The 19,909-nt window shown below is 39.9% G+C and overlaps 1 protein-coding gene across 1 annotated transcript in view; it reads right to left on the reverse strand.

The window, feature by feature from the left end:
• The window catches only part of CPA6 (carboxypeptidase A6), an 82,283-nt gene that overhangs the window by 26,373 nt on the left and 36,001 nt on the right, over positions 1-19,909 (reverse strand). Inside the window, exons 3-6 of the mRNA XM_038129113.1 lie at positions 7,201-7,325; positions 3,716-3,830; positions 2,666-2,767; positions 1,745-1,849 (exon numbers count right to left, since the gene is read on the reverse strand). Coding sequence (XP_037985041.1) covers positions 1,745-1,849; positions 2,666-2,767; positions 3,716-3,830; positions 7,201-7,325 — 447 coding nt within the window. The remainder of the gene's footprint in view (positions 1-1,744; positions 1,850-2,665; positions 2,768-3,715; positions 3,831-7,200; positions 7,326-19,909) is intronic.

Raw genomic sequence — 19,909 nt, forward strand, 5'->3', positions numbered from 1 at the left:
CAGATCAATCCCTGGCTCTGAGATTGGTGTCACTGGCAGAATTTTGGGGGTTTTGATCATGGGTTGGTTTACACAACAGCAGGCTTCCCAGTGAGATACAGTGTACCTGTCTCAAAGGGGGAAAACAATCTTTGATCATAAGTTAAGAGGTCTCATTGAAAGAGCTTTAAACTGGATTTGAATTTGGAAGAGGATAAAACCAGGCTTGAAAAACCTGGGGACCCCACACAGATGTTGGAGGGATGTTGTTCTAGACAGATCCTTCACTCTGCCATCCCAGTGGAGGCTGGGGATGGAGATCCATGTGGCAGCAAAGACAGAAGGGTATTGATGGGTTAGAAATCACAGAAGTGCCTAAAACTGGTCGTGTAGGAATTAGGGCTTCTTCCCTGCAGAAGGCATTTGGATCAGTAGCCCAACTGAAGCACATCTATACCAATACACATAGGATGGGTAACAAATAGGAGCTGGAAGCCATTGCACAGCAGAAAAACTATGACAGTTGCCATCATGGAAGCATGGTAGATGAATTCTTGACAGATTGAGACCGACTGTTCAGCAAGGCCAAGTGCCAGATCCTGCGCTTGAGTCACAGAAACCCCATGCAGTGCTACCGGCTGAGGGAAGAGTGGCTGGAAAGATGCCCATTGGAGAAAGAGCTGGGGATGCTGGCTGACAGCAGCTGAACATGAGCCAGCTGTGTGCCTAGGTGGCCAAGAAGGCCAATGACACCTGGCCTGTACCAGCAACAGTGTGGCCAGCAGGACCAGGGCAGTGATTTTCCCCCTGTACTCAGCAGTGGTGAGGCCACACCTTGAATCCCGTGTTCAGTTTTGGGCCCCTCACTACAAAAAGGAAATTGAGGTTATGGAGTGAGTCCAGAGAAGGGAATTGAAGCTGGTGAAGGTCTGGAGAACAAATGTGATGAGGAGCAGCTGAGGAATCTGAGGGTATTTAGAGAAAAGGAGGCTCAGGAGGGTCCTTATTGCTCTCTACAACTACCTGAGGGGAGGCTGTAGCCAAGTAGGAGCCAGCATCTCATCTCAAGTTACAAGTGACAGGACAAGAGAAAATGGCTTTAAGTTGACCAAGGGGAGGCTTGGATACTGTGAAAATTTTCTTCACTGACAGGGTTGTCAAATATTGGAACAGGCTGTCCAGTGAAATGCTTGTCAGCATCCCTGGAGGTATTTAAAAGATATGTAGATGTGGCACTTAGGGTGACAGCTTAGTAGTGGACTTGGCAGTGTTAGGTTAATAGTTGGACTAGATGATCTTCAAAGTATTTTCAAACCTAAAGAATTCTGTGATTCTATTTTGTGATTCTGTGACTTTAGCTTTCTATTCCTATGGAATTGCACAAAAGAGAAATGTCTCTTTTAAACTAAGTCCTTAAAACAAGATACTGCTGAACGGATCTGAAGCAGTACACACTGGCACTAATTTACTTGGGAATTACCAAAATTACTGAAATCCTTCACACTTTTAAGTCTTGGGATAAAATCCTACTTCATATCTCTGCCAGTATGTGTCTGCCCTATTTTTGTCCTGTGCCTAGCTGTGTCTGGCTTTCACTAACAGCTTTTTTTATTAAGCACTTAAGTATTCCACAAATAATTTTAAAAAAGAGAGGTATAATAGCTAGTTACTTTCCATATTAGTAGTGTGTTAGATCTGCTACAGCAAAAAATGCAAAGTTTACTTAACAGAAAGAACTGTATGACTGTAAATTATAAACACTTACTTCCTTCACGAACCACTGGCAAAAGGCTGGGCCAATCCACTCTCTTGCATGAATCCCACAGTCTATCCAGACAGCTTTCTTGTAGGGCCGTGATCTTTTACCTAACTTGAAGTGTGAATATTCAAAATACCAATAGATTGCATCACATGAGTGAAAACACAATAATGAGCAAATAATAGAATATGAGAGAGGCTAAACCATTTTGAATTTCCTCATATAAGGGAACACAAATTTATTGTTTTAAAAGGTATGGTCAATATAATGTTAGGCAGGTATGCCACGATAATGAGGCTGACTTATGGAAAAAAAACCATAGCAGAAATGAGATCTGAAATTCCTCTTTTATGAGGAATGATTATCACATGGAGTAGGGTGAGGAACAATGACACTACATGAACTGCATAATAGTGAATCAAATTTTCAGAACTCTTCAATAGGAGACGAAATGAAATACATTGAAAGTAAGATTTTTTGCATGTTGCTGACACACTCTGATTTGTGGTCCTAATCATGTTAGTTGAGAGCACACAGCCCTGAAATTTTGTCAGTAGGTAAAGAAGCAGCATTTGTGGCACTTGCTGAGAAGGGCTCCTCAGTCCTCTGGTATCTCTCTCCAGTATAACTGCTCTCCTAGTTGTCTATGAACAAAAAGCTTAAATCCAAATCCTGCTAATTGAACTTTGTCCTGTTATCTTTCTCCATGCATATCCAATCCAGGTAAATAGGATTTGGCTATTAGTTTTCCAAGTTTTTTTTCCATTTGTCATTAAAGATGACATTCAGAGAGATGCTTAGATTTTAGCAACTCATCCTTAGGAAACACTGTTAAGCTGGGTCTCTGGTGTATATGCTATAATATACTTAACAGTGTCTGTCCCTAATTCCAGATTTAAGTCTTATTAATGACTATTTCATCTTTACCTTGAGTACATACAGTGGTCTCCCTTCATAGGATTTTCCAACAGAGAACATGTGAACAAGATCTGAATAAGTTCTATTCAGATAATGCATCCAGTCCTCGATCTGCAAACACAAAAACAAAATCAACTGCTTCAATCTTCACATTTCATGGGAAGAAACTGCAACACATATATTTGGCTCAGCTCTCCGTCCTCTCTCTATTTTTTGATTTTCCTATAGTTTTTATTTTAGTCTTGTTTTTGTTTTCACACTTTAACCACACTTTTTTGGCTTTCATAGCTCTATAGCCAGAGACTGGATGCAGCCTTCACATGGGATTGTTTTTTCCATGTCATTGTTGGGTATTACTGGAATACAAGCTCTCCATCGAAAATATGGGGATGCAGCTAATCCACCATTGCCACTAAGTAGAAATGGCATGAAGAAAGAAGGTCCATGTTTCTTCCTGCCAGAACACAATGGCAAACAGATTTCCATGCAGAACTCAGTGCTACCTGCAGTATTTGTTTAGTGGGCACCAGATCTTGTGGTGCAGCACTCTCCATGCTCAGCCCAGTGACTTTGTTTAGATGCAGACTGAAACTGTATATGTGAGCACACTAAATTCAACAGGAATTACTTACCATTACTTACCCAGCCATCATCTAGGATAGTGTTCTTCATAAATGATTTTGTGTCCAAGTGTTTTTACATATTTGTATCTCCTGTAGAAATACTTAAGCATTTACTTGTATTGCTTAATTAAATGACTTAGTGTGACCAATGACTCATTGAAATCTCTTATTCAACCAGAGTTAAAGACCTACTTAAAAAACAAAACTCAGATGCTCTGAAAGATAGTTACATGTAAAGATAAATAATATTAATATTAAAGATAATAAATATTAAATACTTTTTTTTTCAAGGAAGTGGCTATTTTTGAAGAAGAAACACATAGAACACTCCTGAAGATGAACAGGTAAGCAGAACTTGTAGGGAGAATAAAATTTTTTAGCCTTACTAAACACAACATTGTAGTAGATAAGAGGAACATTATGAATTTTAATTCACCTCTTCCAGGGAGTGGTACACTTCATAGTTATACCCAGGGAGGGACCTTCGATTCCTATGGGACCTCCCTCCAGTTTGGTTTTCTACTGCTTGCTGTAGGTCTGATATGAGAATCCTAGAAAAAGATAGTGGCATTATTGAAGAACTAGAACACACAATCTAAATCAGAACAACAATCACGTTTAGAGGAAATATAGCAGAAGTTAAACCATCCTGACTTTACTTCATCTGTTACATTTTGACAATAGAGTGCTTCAGGCTCACTTGAATAAAAGCTGCCAAATAAATACTCCATCTGCTTTGAAATGTAACAGTACCTTCAAAAACACAATAAGCTCATTAAATGACTGAAACAGAATGATGTAAATAATGTAGCCATTGTGAAGAAGCACCCACTTTCATTTGTTTATGGAGCAACATTTACTGTCTTCTTTCATAATCCAATTATACTATGTGATCATGGATCTTCAAAAACTGATTTCAAACCATTTCAAAAATCTTTGTAAGCTTAGGAAAACATGGACACACTTTCTCTTGGGAGTGTCGTGGAACATTACATACAGCTACAAGTTGTAGAGGCAAAACAAAAAAGTTAAAAACTTGGTAGCATTATCATTCTGTCTAAAACAAGAAAACATAGCAAGCAAAAAAATCTAAAGGGGGCTTTGTTGTTTACATTATCTACTCTGCTGTAATTGTTTGCCAGTTTTGTTAAAACAACTCAGGAAAAATATGAAAAATGCTAAGTGAAATTTAAATACACTTGCATAAAAAGTGAGAGGTTCTTTGTATTAAGAGTAAAATGCAGGAAGAGTTGTGTAGGCTGAAACTTTCCTGTTTTATGGCAAAAATAAAAAATGACATAAAATAAAAAAATATAATATAGAAAACATCTAAAAATATTTATAATGAAGAAGTTGAAGCATCCATCCCACCAGAGTAGCAGAAGCTGGGAATACTGTCACAGATATCTGTAACAACATTACTATAAAACTGAGAGTCATCCTTGTATGCCCTCTTCTCCTAAAGCATGGCAATGTGTAATCACCATGCCACTAATTCATTGTTCTAATAAAAAGACAGTCACATTCAACCTTTTACATTTTTATAGGCATTAGCTTCTGTGATTGGAAAAAGATGGAAAGAAATGGCATTTACTCTGCTACTAACTCAGCTGTGCAGCAGATGCCTCAAAGGTAATAGGTCTATCTGCATATGGAAACAAAGTAAAGGTTATTCTCATCTTCCAATGCATGAGTGAACTAGTTATATAATTAGGAATTACATTGTTCTACATCAGCAGCATTCATTAAGCAAACTAAAGGATTATAGTCTTGACTTGCCAGGTGCTATATATGCTATAAGACCAGTACTGTAGAGCTGATTAAAGGAGTGATTTTATTTAAGCCATTAGGGCATCTAATAGTTAAGAAAATGCTGGACTGCTTTGCAGAATTCTGATTAGTATAAGCACCTACCAGAATCAAGCTCACTCTGTTAACTCATGCATCTGTACTCTAAATGAGATTTGATAATTTTTCTTTACTTTGAAATGACTATGTACTGTGTGTGATTATAACACAAAGGCTCTTAAGTCTCTCAGTTCTCAATGCAACATAAGTGGCTTCTTTACCAAAAAACCTTACAACCGAGGCAACTTGGTACAGAGAGTTTATCTGATGCCTGGTTTGTTTTCATGGCCAACTTGTCAGGAAGTCAAACCCTAAGAGAGGGTTTCTCTTTTACAGGCAAGTGCTGGTCATTCCTGGGGATGCTGAAATGCTTCCTGATTTTGTAAATGTGTCATAATTCAGGTAAGCACCACTGCATCAAGCTGAAATTTTACCTGGGGTTTGGCTCAGACTTTTCCAGTTCCAAAAGGGATGTAGAAATTTGACTCCATTGAGTGTGTGAGGAAAAACTAATTTCTAAAAAAAGTTAAAATCAGCTATGTGAAAAGGAGCTGTACTAAATCTTGGCTGTGGAGCTGCACTTCAGCTCAGGGCTGTGGTTCCCACCCCAGCTGTGCTGTGGGCATGGCTGTGCTTGGCCAGCCTGTTCCTGCTGCTCCCTGACTATGGCTGTTATTGCTCTTATGGTGAATCCTCCTGGCTTTTGTAGAGTTACAGATCTCAGGAGGCTTGTCAGGACAAGCACATGCTTTGCAGGGTTTTGTTCCTAATGGCTGGGACCATCCAAAATGGGCAGCGAGGACAGTGAGAGGGAGAGCAAAGAACAAGTCTGGACCTGGTAAAATGCTGCTCACCTTCCTTCCAAGTGCACATAACTTGTGTGCCAAAAGTCAGAGAGATTTTCTCTGTGGAAGATTAATCCAGTGTTTGTAGCTTGATTTTTGAGGTAAACTGCAGAGACCTTTTGCTCTGGCAGATCTTGTGCTTGCACATTGCTTTGCAACCCAAGCAGAGGTCTTCAAGTACAGCGAGTGTTTATAACACATATAAAATGTCCTTCTGTCATTTCATTGAAGGTGATTACTGTGAGCAGGAACAGCAGCAGACATGAATACAACTGCTGGGTCACAGTAATTAGGGAACATTTTTTTAATAAGCACAGGAAAACAATTAGAAAAAGCCCCATCTCAGTTTTAAACATAAAGAAAACCAAAGCAGTGCTGAACCCACATGAAAGTCACTCTGAACTGCAGCTATGGAGCTTGTTTCCTTATGTTTGTTTCTGTATTTTCAGAACAAGTAATTAAGAAGAGAGCATTGTTATAATAAAAATGGGATTCTGATGAGTACTATACATATTTATACATAAATCATCTACCTTATGATTTACACCATCCTTTTATCACTGAGACTTAAGTATAAATAACCTCATGTAGGTCTTTATTCAGCAATTGTTTGAGAGCTCATGAGCTGATTGTTCAGATGTTTAGGCATGCCATTGAGAAGGCTTTAAAACAAGATCATTACTCTTGTCCAGTACATCATATGGATAAATATGAAAGGATAAGTATACTCCAAAATTACCTTGAATTTTTTTTAAGGAGCACTATAAATAATACGTGAAACTAAATGTACTACATTTGTTCTGTATGGCTTGCACTGGTCACTAGAAACGGAGACTACTAGAAGGAGTTCCTGTGTAATTGATGCAGAAGTTTTGCTTCTGCATTTGCAGCTCACTTGTAAATAAACCTTGTTTTGCTAAATAAAGGAAGAGGCAAAGCAGACTGCAGAATTAGTAATTACCAACCCTCTCTTAACAGATGTGATTTCACATACATTGAAAACACTTCAGCTTGACTCCAAAGGAGGACATTTAATTAAAGCTGCTGCCTGTGGGAGATTTGCTGCTCTGCCATTAAAGCGGCTGTTTTCTGGGCAATGCCGAGCTGTCTGCCAGCCTAATTGCTGTGATGTGGAACGTATTTTCGAGCACTCTTGGCGTGGTAGGTGCAGACCTGCCCCAAGGCCAGCTCTCTGGAGTGAGGCATGAGAAGTGGAGCGTGGGCTTACGTGTACTGGATGTTTGCTTGCTGGAGGTAGGGCAGCAGGCTCCGCGTCGCATTCTGCGGTACTCGCGCGTCAGCGACTGCGCCTTCCACGATGTGCGAGGGGCTGCTGGGCTGCCACAAATCCACCTGTAGTGCAGGAACCAACCTGTAATTCACACGCATTCAGTGTAGGTGGGGAAGCCCAGGAGAAGGCATGCTTGAAGGTAGGGCCAGCCCTCTAGGCATGGTAGGGACAATAGAACTGCATCGGCTGGTCCAGCTCGACACCTGAGCTAACAGAGCAGATTTTGAGGGTTGATTGTGTCCAGCTTACCAACACTCTCCTGGGAGATTTGCCAATGGGAAGAGAGAACAGTCTTCAGAATATGCCTCCTCAAACAGATCAAAATAAAAGCTACTTCCAGCTTCATGCAGCTCCTCAGACTATATACATTCCCAACTCCTATGCAGTCCATGAGTCTTTTTTATTTTGCAAGGCATTTTCTGTGTTCACTAAAGCAGCAAAAAATTGCTAAAGAGATGTAGAAATCATAGCACATACCAGTGTTGTTTGCAAAATATACTCGAGCTTTATTCTTGATAATAAGCTGAGCAGAGGTCAATAGCAGGCCACCAAGACAATGAATACACAATAATTTTATACCAAATGTCAAAATAACAGGATTAAGATAATCAGACTATTATAATCTTGTAAAAAATAGCTACTGAACCACTATTGCTATTGTGCTATCTGCATCTGCACATACATAAGGGATGTTTCTTGTCCATCTTTACTTCCTTTTGTTGCCGAATCTGAAATACACTTGGAAATTTTAGGCCAGGACATGAATTTTCAAGAAAGCAAGAAAATTTGCAAATCCCTTTTTCAAAGGGATTTGAAACTCAGTGCTCTGTACCCTGTCATAAAACAGTGTACTAGCACATACTCTTCAACAGAGCACAGTTCCTCCTCAGCTGGTGTGAGGACAGTGGAAAGAACACAAGTCAACAAAACTCTTTCAAGAGCTTCTGGATATTCATAGGAGATTAAAAATGGGAGTTTCAGCAACAGTCTGTCTATTCACGTGACAATGAGGCATACCAAGATCCACAGGCCTTAAAAATACATTTGTGAGCTGAATACAAGGAAGGAAATAAATACTGACTACATGTCCACACATTTCTTAAAGAGTATCTAGAAAGGAAAAATGTTTGATAAATGTCTTTTGGTTTTTGTCTTGTCTTTTCTGTTTTGTTGCAATCAGCTGTGCCAGGCTGCTATGATGAACCTGTTGATACAGCTAATGAGTGTCCACTGCTTTGCAGGTATCTTAAAAGATTTTTATAATTTATACTTTAAAATCCTCTCACTTCTTTTATGCCATGGAATTTATTTGAAAAAATCAAATGCATTTACCTGGTCTTGCTATGGACCTCATTTGCAAGAGGAGTACAGTCTTGCAAGAGGGAGATTACAGGGAGACAGGTCTAGTTCTCACCGTTTCTCAAATGATCCTGAGTAAGAGTATCCTAAGAGGGAATCTGATGCTGAACCTGGTGCTACCTCTTCAAGCAATGGTGACCTCAGCTCAGTTAATCCAATTAAATGCCTGCTACTTTGGAAGGAGCAGAACTGAAACACAGGGCCAGCCTCTTCTTGTCTTGCCAAAACCACTCTTTGTTTCATGCTGCCACAATATGGTCTCTGGATCCAAGTCATACTGATGGGTGGGTGCAGCATCTTTTGAAGTCTAACACAGGACTGGCAAAGTTCACGAGGCTTATGAAGCTGACAGCAGCTATGACAGATGGCCAGCAGAAACCGAAGTCATGAATTAAATGGTGCTAAATGCTGCTTACAAATAAAGATCATCTCACTGTGCTAACACCCTATGTTTGTTATTTTATCTGGCTTTCATATTTTGATAGATTATAGGCATCCAGTGAATTTCCCCCCTAATTCAACATGGGTAATTTCACACATGGTTAATATGTATGTTTGACTTTTACAAATAGCATGCCATATGTGTATTTGCTTTTTAAGATTTATTCCTTAAAAATATACATCAGAAAGGGTAATTTTGTTGTTGTTAGAGTAACAGTCTATCAATCAGCTCAGCTTGAGCCATCTTCATAAAAATAAAAACAAATTGTTACATACAAGCTAAGAACAACTGAAGTGCCTCCTGGCCAATCTAAGCACACAAAACTAAAATAGAAAAAAACCCCAACAAATCACAACTGAAATACACCTGAAATATGTCTTTGTTCTTGACAGTTACTCAGGATTTATTTTGGTGAAACTCTCCATCACCTTGGAGGTGATAAACCAAATAATATTCACGCTATTAGTTATAACATCACTAGACTCTTTAAGTTCTGAGGTATTCTAATTGTTCCTCACATTACTGCCTGTAAGTGAATATCAAAAGCAGAAGCAATCTTCTTTTAACTAATGAAATCTGTGGCATTTTGCCACTATCCTCTTTCGGTGAAAATGCAATATTTCACTCCTGGCATTGTCCTGGAAGTGAGACAAAAAAATCCCATATTTAGCATGCAAATCATTCTGCTTCATCTCAGTTCCCTGTTTGGGTAATTTGGCTCCTTTGACTCCCACTTCTCATTCTTTCCAATGTAAACAAAGCAGTCAGTGATTCTCTGGGAGATGTTACCTGTGCTCTGTGCTGTCCAGAATACCACTTCAGTCACTGGCTGGATTTTGCCTTACAAAGCATTTAACAAGCAACATGTTTCTCTAGCACACATCTTATATATATTGCAGCTGTCAGCTCGTCCTTGCTGTGACAAGCACATAAAAACTGACAAACAGAAGATGGATTTCAGAGCAAGCATCTTTGGACTGAGCAAGTGCAACTATCTTCTACTCCCTGTCATCTTCAGGACACTTCATCATTGCATCTCCCACAGCTACTGAGGGTCTTATTGAAGTCATCACTCTTATTTCAACATCATTCCTCTCACAAATATGCCTTGGATTTCCATGCTGGGCTCTGCTGGCTAGTGAGTGGCAGTGAAACTAATTGCTGTCCTACCCTCTTCACTCTCTGTGATGGGGCATTGTTACCCCCACACACTCTACATGAGCCTTTATACAGTATTATGGAATACCAGTCAGTGCCAAAAGATCTCCATTTGCTGTATGGGTGGTAGGATTTGCTAGGTGGAATGAAGATTCTCCAGCTACACAAAAAACTGATGCAGAAATCCTACAGAACTCCCTGAGTGTACAGCCAAATATTTGAACCTCAAAATTCACCTGGCATCTTGAGGCTAGAAGAAAAGCAATATGCTTTAGAGCATGTCTGCAAACCTAAATATTCTCGTCTCCTTGCAGAACACTCTTATCTGCACATCTTTTCTTGTCTTTCAAGCAGCAGGTTGCCTTTAAAAGGTGTTGGGATGTTTAAAGCCTCTGGATAATAAGCAGAGCCCAGGCAAGATTTTTCAGCAAGTTCAGAGTTGGGACCAGGAGACCAATTACTCAGCGCCTGCCACTCAAGTGTGACCATGAGTACCTGTTCTCAGGGACAGTGGTGGATTCCCAGATGCACAGTGAATGCTCTTTCCCAGCATCTCACTGGAGGCATGAGCATCCTGACTTGCTTTAGATGAGGAAAAAATATAAAAGCACACAGGCAGGTCTCTTTTTCCAAAGCATTTAAATACATTATTGCTTTATTTACCAAAGAAAGTGTTAGATATTATTAACTGTAACTATATAAAAAGTAGTCTTTTTTGTGTGTTCTTTTTTCAACCTCACTTGTCCCATTAAAGTCCCTGTGGTTCAATTTTTTCTTAGGACAGCCAGGTTTCTTTGTAGGCAGTTTCTCTTTAAACTGAGGTGTTAAAGACAGCTCAAATAAATCTATCAGCTCTTACCTGGACACCTTCCAAGGTATGGCAACCCTGAACTCATTACTCATGTCTCTAGGTTTTGGTCAGTACAGTGATGAAAAGTCAGCACAAAGCAAAAGGATAAATATTTTAAATAGTTTTGAGTGCTTAACTAATAGAATTCAGAATTTCTTCCAAAGTTAAAATTATGCAAATAATTTTCCAAGAATAAAAACACTTTGTTAGTATAATCCTACATATCACAAATGGTGTACAGAAAACTGTTTTTCTCTGCCAAGATGGAAAACAGAACAGGAAGATTTTTATTCACTAGTTCAGTTTTCCTCCAGCTCATTCCATGCCCATGGAAAGGAAGCCTGGGAAGAAAAGAGTCTCACTGTTTTTCCCCACAAAAACTCTCATGGCTGCTAAATACTACAGTCTTTTTTTAAAATTCAAGTCACTGAAATAAATCCCCAGCTTCTTTAACCTGTGGGGTTTAGGCTGGTCTTTGAAATTAAAGCAATTTTCTTGGGCAGCAGCCTCCAGTTGTCCCTCACTACCTTTTCTTAAACAGATGTTTAATTTCTTCTTCCATTTAGCCTGAAAGGAAGATGGTTAGTGCTCTCATCATGTCTGCAATTATGTATCAATCAAAAGAGATGATTGATGTTTGTCATGAAAATAACTACAATAACTTTGCCATAACTTACATTTAGTATCTGGAGAAAACAATTTCTGATTTATCTGTGCTATTCCCCATGAAGACAGTAATTTTGTTATATGTTTTATTACCTAGCAATTGCAATTTTTATTCCTACTGAGTTGTGGCCAGCAATACATGTGCTAAAGCTGGCCTTGTCCTTAACATCACCATGAATGGATTTCTTTGAGAAATGCTGTCAACTGTAAAGTTCAGAATATAATTATTGTTATGATGCTGTCAGTTGAAATGGCTTGGCATTTCTGAGTCTCTTGTAAAAGGGAAAGTGCAGTCGATAATGAAAACAGGGGTGCTCTTTGCTCATGGGCTCTTTCAGGAAACATGGGTTTCCCATTTATATCCATGTACTACTCGCGTATAGATGCATAAAAACCCTAAGCACTCATGAAAGTCATTAGATAAGTTTTCAATTATAAATCCAATTGCAGAAGGCAGAGAGTAGAAGTAGAAACTAGTTTAGTCTTACTGGTATCATCAGAGGTCTGACCACCTGAGTTTTTATCCCATAATACATGGGAAACGCAGCCACTTACATGTACGCACACAAACACCCCTTGCACGCACGTGTACAGTGTGCAACAGAATTTTAGACTTCTGTTGGTACATCTGAAAAGAAAGAAGCATGCAGGAATGACTCCTGTTCACTCTGATACTGCTGCATAATTCCAGCGGTGCTCTGGTTCACCTGGAAAGGGCAGAACTGCTTGTCTTGAATATTTTCACCCTTGCAGATGTTTTCAGGACCAGGACTGATTTCATCCTCACTTACTCCTGCCAATTAAGGAACTTAATTGACAGTTCTGATTGCCAATCAGCTTCAGCTACCCTTTATGTGCTGCAAAACGGTACAGTGGCATCCAGTGTGGAATTCCCTGTGCTTTCCAAAAGGACTTACAAGGCAGTCCCAGTGCAAAGTAATTTAGGTTTCTGATTGAGTGCACTAGACATTTTACTGGCTCTAACTTTTCAGTATTTATTTGCTTTTCAGTGAGGCTGGTAAGAGTAATTGTGCCAATAAACTGGGAATGATTCATGGGATTGCAACAACCATAACACTGGCAGGAACAGAACATGAACAATGCACGGATTGAAGTTTTGAGTTTTGCAAATCTTTGTGGAACCAAAATGAAGTAATGGTCTTCCCACTCTATTTACATTGGTATAATTTTACACAGGGCTCTACATTGAAAAGAACCTGTAGGCTATTCCTCAAGAGAGTCACTGAGATAAAACTCATACCCAATTATATAGTAACTGAATATCTGTTCTTGCAAGTACAGATGCCACCAGGCTAAGTATATTTGAAAGATGTGAAAAAGTCTTTAACAGACTCATTAAAAAAATGGCAGAACCCTTCTTTTGTTTATTGTTAAGCTATTTATAGCTTGGTTCAAATTGCAGTTGTTGCTGCACTGCATGGGAAATGGAATAGTAAGCTCTGGATTTGATTCTGCTTCCACTGGGGGTGTGCTGATGACTTTGTTGAGCTCAGGCTCAGGCTCCCTCAGAGGAAGCAGATTCCTTCCATCTCAGAAAGCCTAGGCTTTCTGTGTCTTGTGAGAACAATACTTTCACTACCTGGGCCATTCTGCTCTATCTTGTATTTTCCCACTAAAGTTTTCCTGCAACAACATTTTCCTTCTGAGCCTGGCAAGTGGTTTCCGAACATGTATTTTGATATATTGATGAATACCCTCTGTTGTCACCTGATGTTCCTTGTGTATCTGAAATATTCTAATATCTGACTGGAACCTTAACCATGAGCTAAGGTAAAATCTAGACTGAAAACTAAAGTATCTAAAGCATCATTTGCTGTAGGTGCAAAGTAAAATGCAGGCAGCCCTGGATGCTGTGCTAGTTCTTTCCTTCTGCAAATAAGAATAGCTCCACTTGGGCTGACAGGCTTTCTTACTGCATTTTCAAACAGGCTTTTGTCCTCCGAAGCCTTTTAAAGCATTTTCCTATGGAGGTGTAAACTATCAGATTTATAGCCAAGTGATCCTTTTCCTCTATGAGACATTTTTTCTAATTCCCTGAACTGCAATGACAGGATCAATTCAGGGATTACAATGGATAAGCAGCTGCTGGAAGGGCTAGAAAACAAACAAAAGGGAATGGAGTTCTGGCTTCAAGGCCTGCTAGGCTGGCTCCTCCCAAAGTTGAAGAAGTGCCTGGCTGTGCCCAGGAATTTCTTTTATAAAAACTACTGAAGAATGAGTGGTCAAACTCTATTATGCCAGGAATGTTCACAGAACAGTGGCTTCTTTGCTACCTATACAAACAGTCCCGATCCCAGTCAGGCGTTATCTGATAAAAAGTGCTTGTAGACCACTGATGGAGTAGAAGTTATCAGTCAAGGCTCAAATGAAGTGCTACTTTAAAAATAATACTTACAAAGGAAAATTCCAGAGCAGATAAACAGAATCTGCCGCACCTGAGGACCCAAGAAAATCCCTGTTTCTTTGCAAAGCACTTGAGAATGTGACATTTGTTTCTGTCATTCAGGTTCAACAGGATTAAAACCATGAAATGGCTCATAAATCAGCAACAGGCTCCTCAAAATGTCTTCTGAACAAGAAAGAGCAGGAGAAAATAGGCAGTCATGGGAGAGGTGTACAAAGCAGAGGGACAGCAGATGGACAAGAGGAGTCCTGGGGGACAGAGAATGGGCAGTAATATTCATGTTACTGTGGTACTATCATCCTAAGTATTTCTCTTTCATTTGTTGATTACTGTAATCATTTGGAAATTATTAGAGTGGAACAGTGAACCTGCAAAAAGATATTTCTGGTATTAAACACTAAGTCAGGATGAAAGATTTGTACCATATATATGAAAAGAGAAATTACTTGTAACAGTGAAGACTGCAACAGAAAGTGTAAAATTCAAGACTAGCACCTGTGATGGCATTACAGCAGCAGCCAATCTAAAAGCTGGATAGTGATCTATAGCTAGGAAAATTAATAATTCCCTGAGTTTGCACTTGAATTGTCAAAGTATTTGCTGCATTTCTGCATTTTAGTCCATCACAACCCTACAAAAATGTTCCTCAGCACTGCTATGCTATATACTTGTCATACATGTATAGTATAGTTGCATACTATACATCTTTTGTGAAAGTCAAGGCAGGAGCTCCAGCATCATTTATGCCTGTCATACTCACTGTCACATCTACCCCAGTGGGCTCTGGCACAAGGTCTGTGCCAAACGTGTCTAAGGATGCGGGGTGGTGCTGCTGGTAGGAAGCACAATTACCAGGGTCTTATTTTTCTTCCCCACAGATGGAAAGAAATGAAGTAGGAACATGCTGGAGATACTGCTGTACACATATTGATGGCATCTGCCAGCTGCTACTATCTCTGCCACTCAGTGAAAACCAGAAACTGCCATCTCCTGCCTCAAAAGAGAGCATGGCTCTCTGTTCCTGCTCATTTGTTCCTGCTCATCAAATGAGCACCTGCTCATTTCTTCTGACCTCAGACGCATATTGCCCTAAGAAACAATTGCATTCCCAGCAGTGCATGAGGCACAAGAGTTTCCTGAGAACTTGTTCTGGAGAGATGTAATCCTACAGTGAGTTGCTGGTGGAAAGGCACAGGGAACTCTGCTCAGCCTGGCTGAGACAAGAATGGTTTGGGACAGAGCCCCCTCCTTCTGCTTTGAGCTGATCTGACTCATTATATTTAGGCTTCTATATTTATTCTTTACTGTAGCTGGGTTTATGGGTTAAATACATGCACGTCCAGGCAATTTTACAGAACTCACAGCAGAAAAATTTTTATCTGTACAGCTGGCTATTTTTACTGGCAGTGCAGATCTACATGCTACGTTCACTACACCAGGGAAAAAAAGCAATATTCTGTCACCTCAACGTTAACAGAACCAGCCTATGAAGGAATCAATTTATAATAATGATTAATAACAAAGTACTGTGGGCAATGGAGCTACAGACCAAAACTAATTTGTGGAAATTACTCAGCAAGTGATTATGACTAATGTGATTTGCCACTGGGCAATTCATGAACAAAAGTAAAATGTGTGGAATGAAACATTCATTATCCATTATTCACTCAGTACAGGCAATGGCATTCATATGGTAGCAGAGCCTGGACAATTCGGGTAGAATTCAGGGATTTGTTACACCAAGCATTATATGGACTCTTTTTTTTTTCCCCCTTAAAAAGGGGGGGCAAATGTCCCTCCCAAGGAGCTCCAGATGCTAGGTTTCAGATGTTCTTAGGGACTGCACCTTCTGTAAAAATGTGTGAACTAACCTTACAGCTCAGATATTGGTAGAAGAGCTGTCCTGTTTGACATCAAGAGGTTTCCATGTGGACTAAAAACCCTCAGTAGTCCGCCAAATTCTTGTATGAATTTTGTGGGTTATGTTTTAGCTCAACTGTCACTGTCCAAGTTAATCACTGGGGACATATTCTAAGATACTTCAAATACATCGAGACATACAGCCAGTTCCCAGATGATCCTTCAAGGACGTCTCAGTGTAGGTTTCTGTAAGTGCACATTCAGGAAAGTATTCCTTTGGTGTCTGGTGCTTTTCCCAGAAGGGATGGACCTTGCTGACCTCTATGGCATTGGCTTCAGCATGGTAAAGGGCAGAGTTCTCACCACTTCCTTCCCCACTGCCCTGGTAAATGACAAAATCTGCTCAGGAAAAATCAGTGGTAAGGACAGTAATTAAGAAGCTGGCAGATAAAACAAAATGAGTGAAATGACTCATGGCTCTTCTTTCCAATGCTGGTTTATTTTCTTATTCGTTCTTTCCCCTTTGTCCAAATCAGCAGACAATAAGGAAGAGTATCTTTGCATTTGCTTTATTCTCTGCCTGATACCAAAATACATTGCCTTTGCAATAGGATCATCAGGATCATTTTTTTTCAAGCTTCTTTGTGATAACACCTTCAGAAGGATGGGGTCATTTGAACTGAACAGAGAGGAGTTTTTCTTATAATTCTTTGGATTATGAGACGTACGCCAGAAGAAAAGGCTAAGCCACTCTGCTTTACAAGTGTCAATTGAAAGGCAGAAGGAAATGGCTGGAATGAGCACAGAACACCACAAGTCTATGGAAAACCTCCCTCCACCAGACACAGAGAGGAGGAAGCCTGGGACAGGAGGGATTATGTTCCCTTTGCCTTATTACCACAGATGGTCTGTTCTGTTCAAGGAAATCCTGCAACAGGCATACCATCCATTTGTGAATAATCTATTCTGTGCTTGCACTGTCCTGGGAATTTATTCAAAATGTTGTATTCATGTTGTACATGGATCACACCAGGGCTAAACTGGGCTCCCCAAATGACTTTTGCACTGCAATTCCTCTTTTACTAATGGGGACTAATTAATGGGGACATTCCTAGAGAGTGTAACTTTTGGCCCTCTGAAACACAACTCATCTCTAATAGACTGACTTTCCAGGGTAGAGAAACACGGCTGAATTGAAACCCAAGTGCATGTATTCTTCTCAATTACACAACAAAAGTGATGTAAGTTTTATTTTTTATTGACTTTCCTTGTTCTTATAATACTAACAATGGTAGAGAATACTATCAGGCCATATGTTATCTCAGGTTGAAAACTGAATTTTGCACAACACCGAGTAACATGACAAAACTGTAATGTCTTGAAAGGATCCTGGTTCCATCTTTATTTCCCCCTTGAGGAACAGAATGTGTGAGTAATGTCTCAGGTTGGTATTATTTTACTGATCAAACCAAAATAGATTCAAAGGAGATGTGTCTTTAAACTAGTCCTGGTTTTCTGACTCAAAACTGAAAAAAATCCAAAGTGCATCTTTGTAATTATAGCAATTTGTACATCTCTGTTGACACTGCTGCTCACATTTCTGTTGTTTGTCAGGCATATTGTGCTAAGATGGCAACAGGACCATATCTGGGGTTTGTTTGCAGCTTATTTTGCACTACTGAGGGTTTTGGAGGTTCTTTTGTGCACTGTCTTCTATTTTCTCCAGAGTATATAGTCAACATTGTGTTTAAAGGCTCATATTTAAAAAACAGAACATAAATCCACCATACATTGTATTTCAACTCTGGAAGTTTGGGGGTGAGAGAAGGATGGGGAGAATTAACATGGAGACTTAAAAATTGCACAATTGCACTCCAAATACAGGGTTCTCCAGTGGGGCTGGCTGATGACTTGCAGCCACAACTGACTTCTGCTGGTATTGTAAGGACTGGGCATTTCTGAGGAGTGTCATTATTGATCCACTTCTTCATGAGGGAATAACTTGAGGTTTTTTTTGCAGGGTGGAAATAAGATAAATTAATGCTAAACATATCTATTACTTGTCATCCACTCGGGTGTCTCTTCCACCCCAGGCAGATGGACAGTGAAGCAGCTGCAGATGGAAGAGCCCTAAGACCTGACATGCAGCCAAACCCAGCCTGTGCTCATGAAACTGGGTGTCACTACACTCTCTCTTTTTTGAGTCATCCTTTCAACCTCCTCAGCTTAGTTTCTCATCAGAATCAATCATTTTCTAATTAACTAGTCAGATTCCGCTGAAGTTTGCCAAAATTTTATTATCCTGCTCTCAGAGTTACAGTATGCAATTATTTATTCAAGTTTCTACTGCTCCCACTTTGATTTGAAGGAATCTCTTTCTGGGAGCCTAAGGGAGCTCTGTAATGAGAAACAGTTACAGGAAGGTGAGTAACCCCTTTGCTACGCAGGCTTTACAATATGAGGAGAAAGGAAAAAACCACATGTGCTCCCTCTTTATGTTCCAACATCCAGGGGGGAGAAATTAATTCAAAAACCAGCTTCTACATGAATTGCTCAGGTTTCTGGTTAGGTTTTTTCCTAATTGGGAGTAAAACAAGTATCCTTTTTGGTGTGTTACAGTAACATTCACAGGTGAAGGTCAGGTTCTTAATAAACAGTGCAGAAACAAATACGAGACAATATTCTTTAGTAGAGTTGGGCATTACAGTGCAAAGGATGGTAATGTGTGGCATCATGACACTGCCTCTGTTGAACCCTGAAATTTTTCATTCAACATGTGCACAGGCTGGATGTCTTGAGAATGGGGGTTACAAAGCACAGCATCTTGAATGGGGAACTAACTAAACACAGCGTTAAGAAATGCAGATGTGATAAAGACAGCCTCAGCTTTCCTACTTAAAGGTGTCAATGTCTTGACTGCTGGAGTATTCACAGCAGTAAGCCTTCTCCTGGGCTAAGGTACCTAAGGTAGCTCAGTCCTCTTTCTTTAAAGAACACTAGCAAGAAAGCTTCATCATAATTGAAAGATAGAAGGGTGTAAGAGCTCTTCTAACACCTTAGTTTTGTTTTATTTGGTATGCAGAGACTTGATTTACTTGTATCTCAGATGTTAACTATTGGATTAGAAAATTATATGCACCTTCATTTGTTCCTCACTGAGAACACAATCATTGTTGTAAGGTTTCAACAACAGAGGCAGAATTACATCACAGACTGCCTCATAATTTGCTGGAGTTGAAGGCAGTGAGCATCCCAAAGCTTTTGCACATGTTCCAAATGCTGTGGCACTCAACATATTGATCAAATTGTTACGTCCCCGATTCTGCTCGGGTTAGGCTGTTTTGGTGACTACTAATGAAGCTTATCCCTTTCCCGCAGTGCCTGGGGGCAGTGCACGTGCATGGTACAGTCCTTTCTTCAGGACTATAGAGCTGGATTACAGGTAGTCCCCATCCTCTGGGACAGTGGGCCAGACTGCTGTGGAAATGCTGCCTCTGCCTTCGTAAGCTGTGCCAGCAAAGCAGCATGCTGCAGAGTGCTCCTGTGCTGCACTGCTGCAGTGGCACTGCTGCTTTTCATTTATATCTGCAGGGAAAGGCCAGAGAAGAAAGAATTTGGCTCCCTGTCCTAGACACTCTGTCATCTGCCTCTAGAAAATTATTCTAGAGATTCTTGAACTGAAGGCTTTTTCATATTCCTCTGTGTGTTCATAGCTTGAATTAACTCAGCATTTTAAATAACAATTGAGCAGATAATAAAACAATGCTAGCAAAGAAGTGAAAGAACAAAGAAAGCAAATTTACAAGTATAGCACCTGTATCACTTTAAGGAAGTAAGTGTTGATAAATTTGTCAGGCACAATAAATCTAATACCTATGCTATTTTA

Source organism: Motacilla alba, chromosome 2 (genome assembly GCF_015832195.1).
Source record: "Motacilla alba alba isolate MOTALB_02 chromosome 2, Motacilla_alba_V1.0_pri, whole genome shotgun sequence".
In the NCBI taxonomy this organism is placed as follows: domain Eukaryota; kingdom Metazoa; phylum Chordata; class Aves; order Passeriformes; family Motacillidae; genus Motacilla; species Motacilla alba.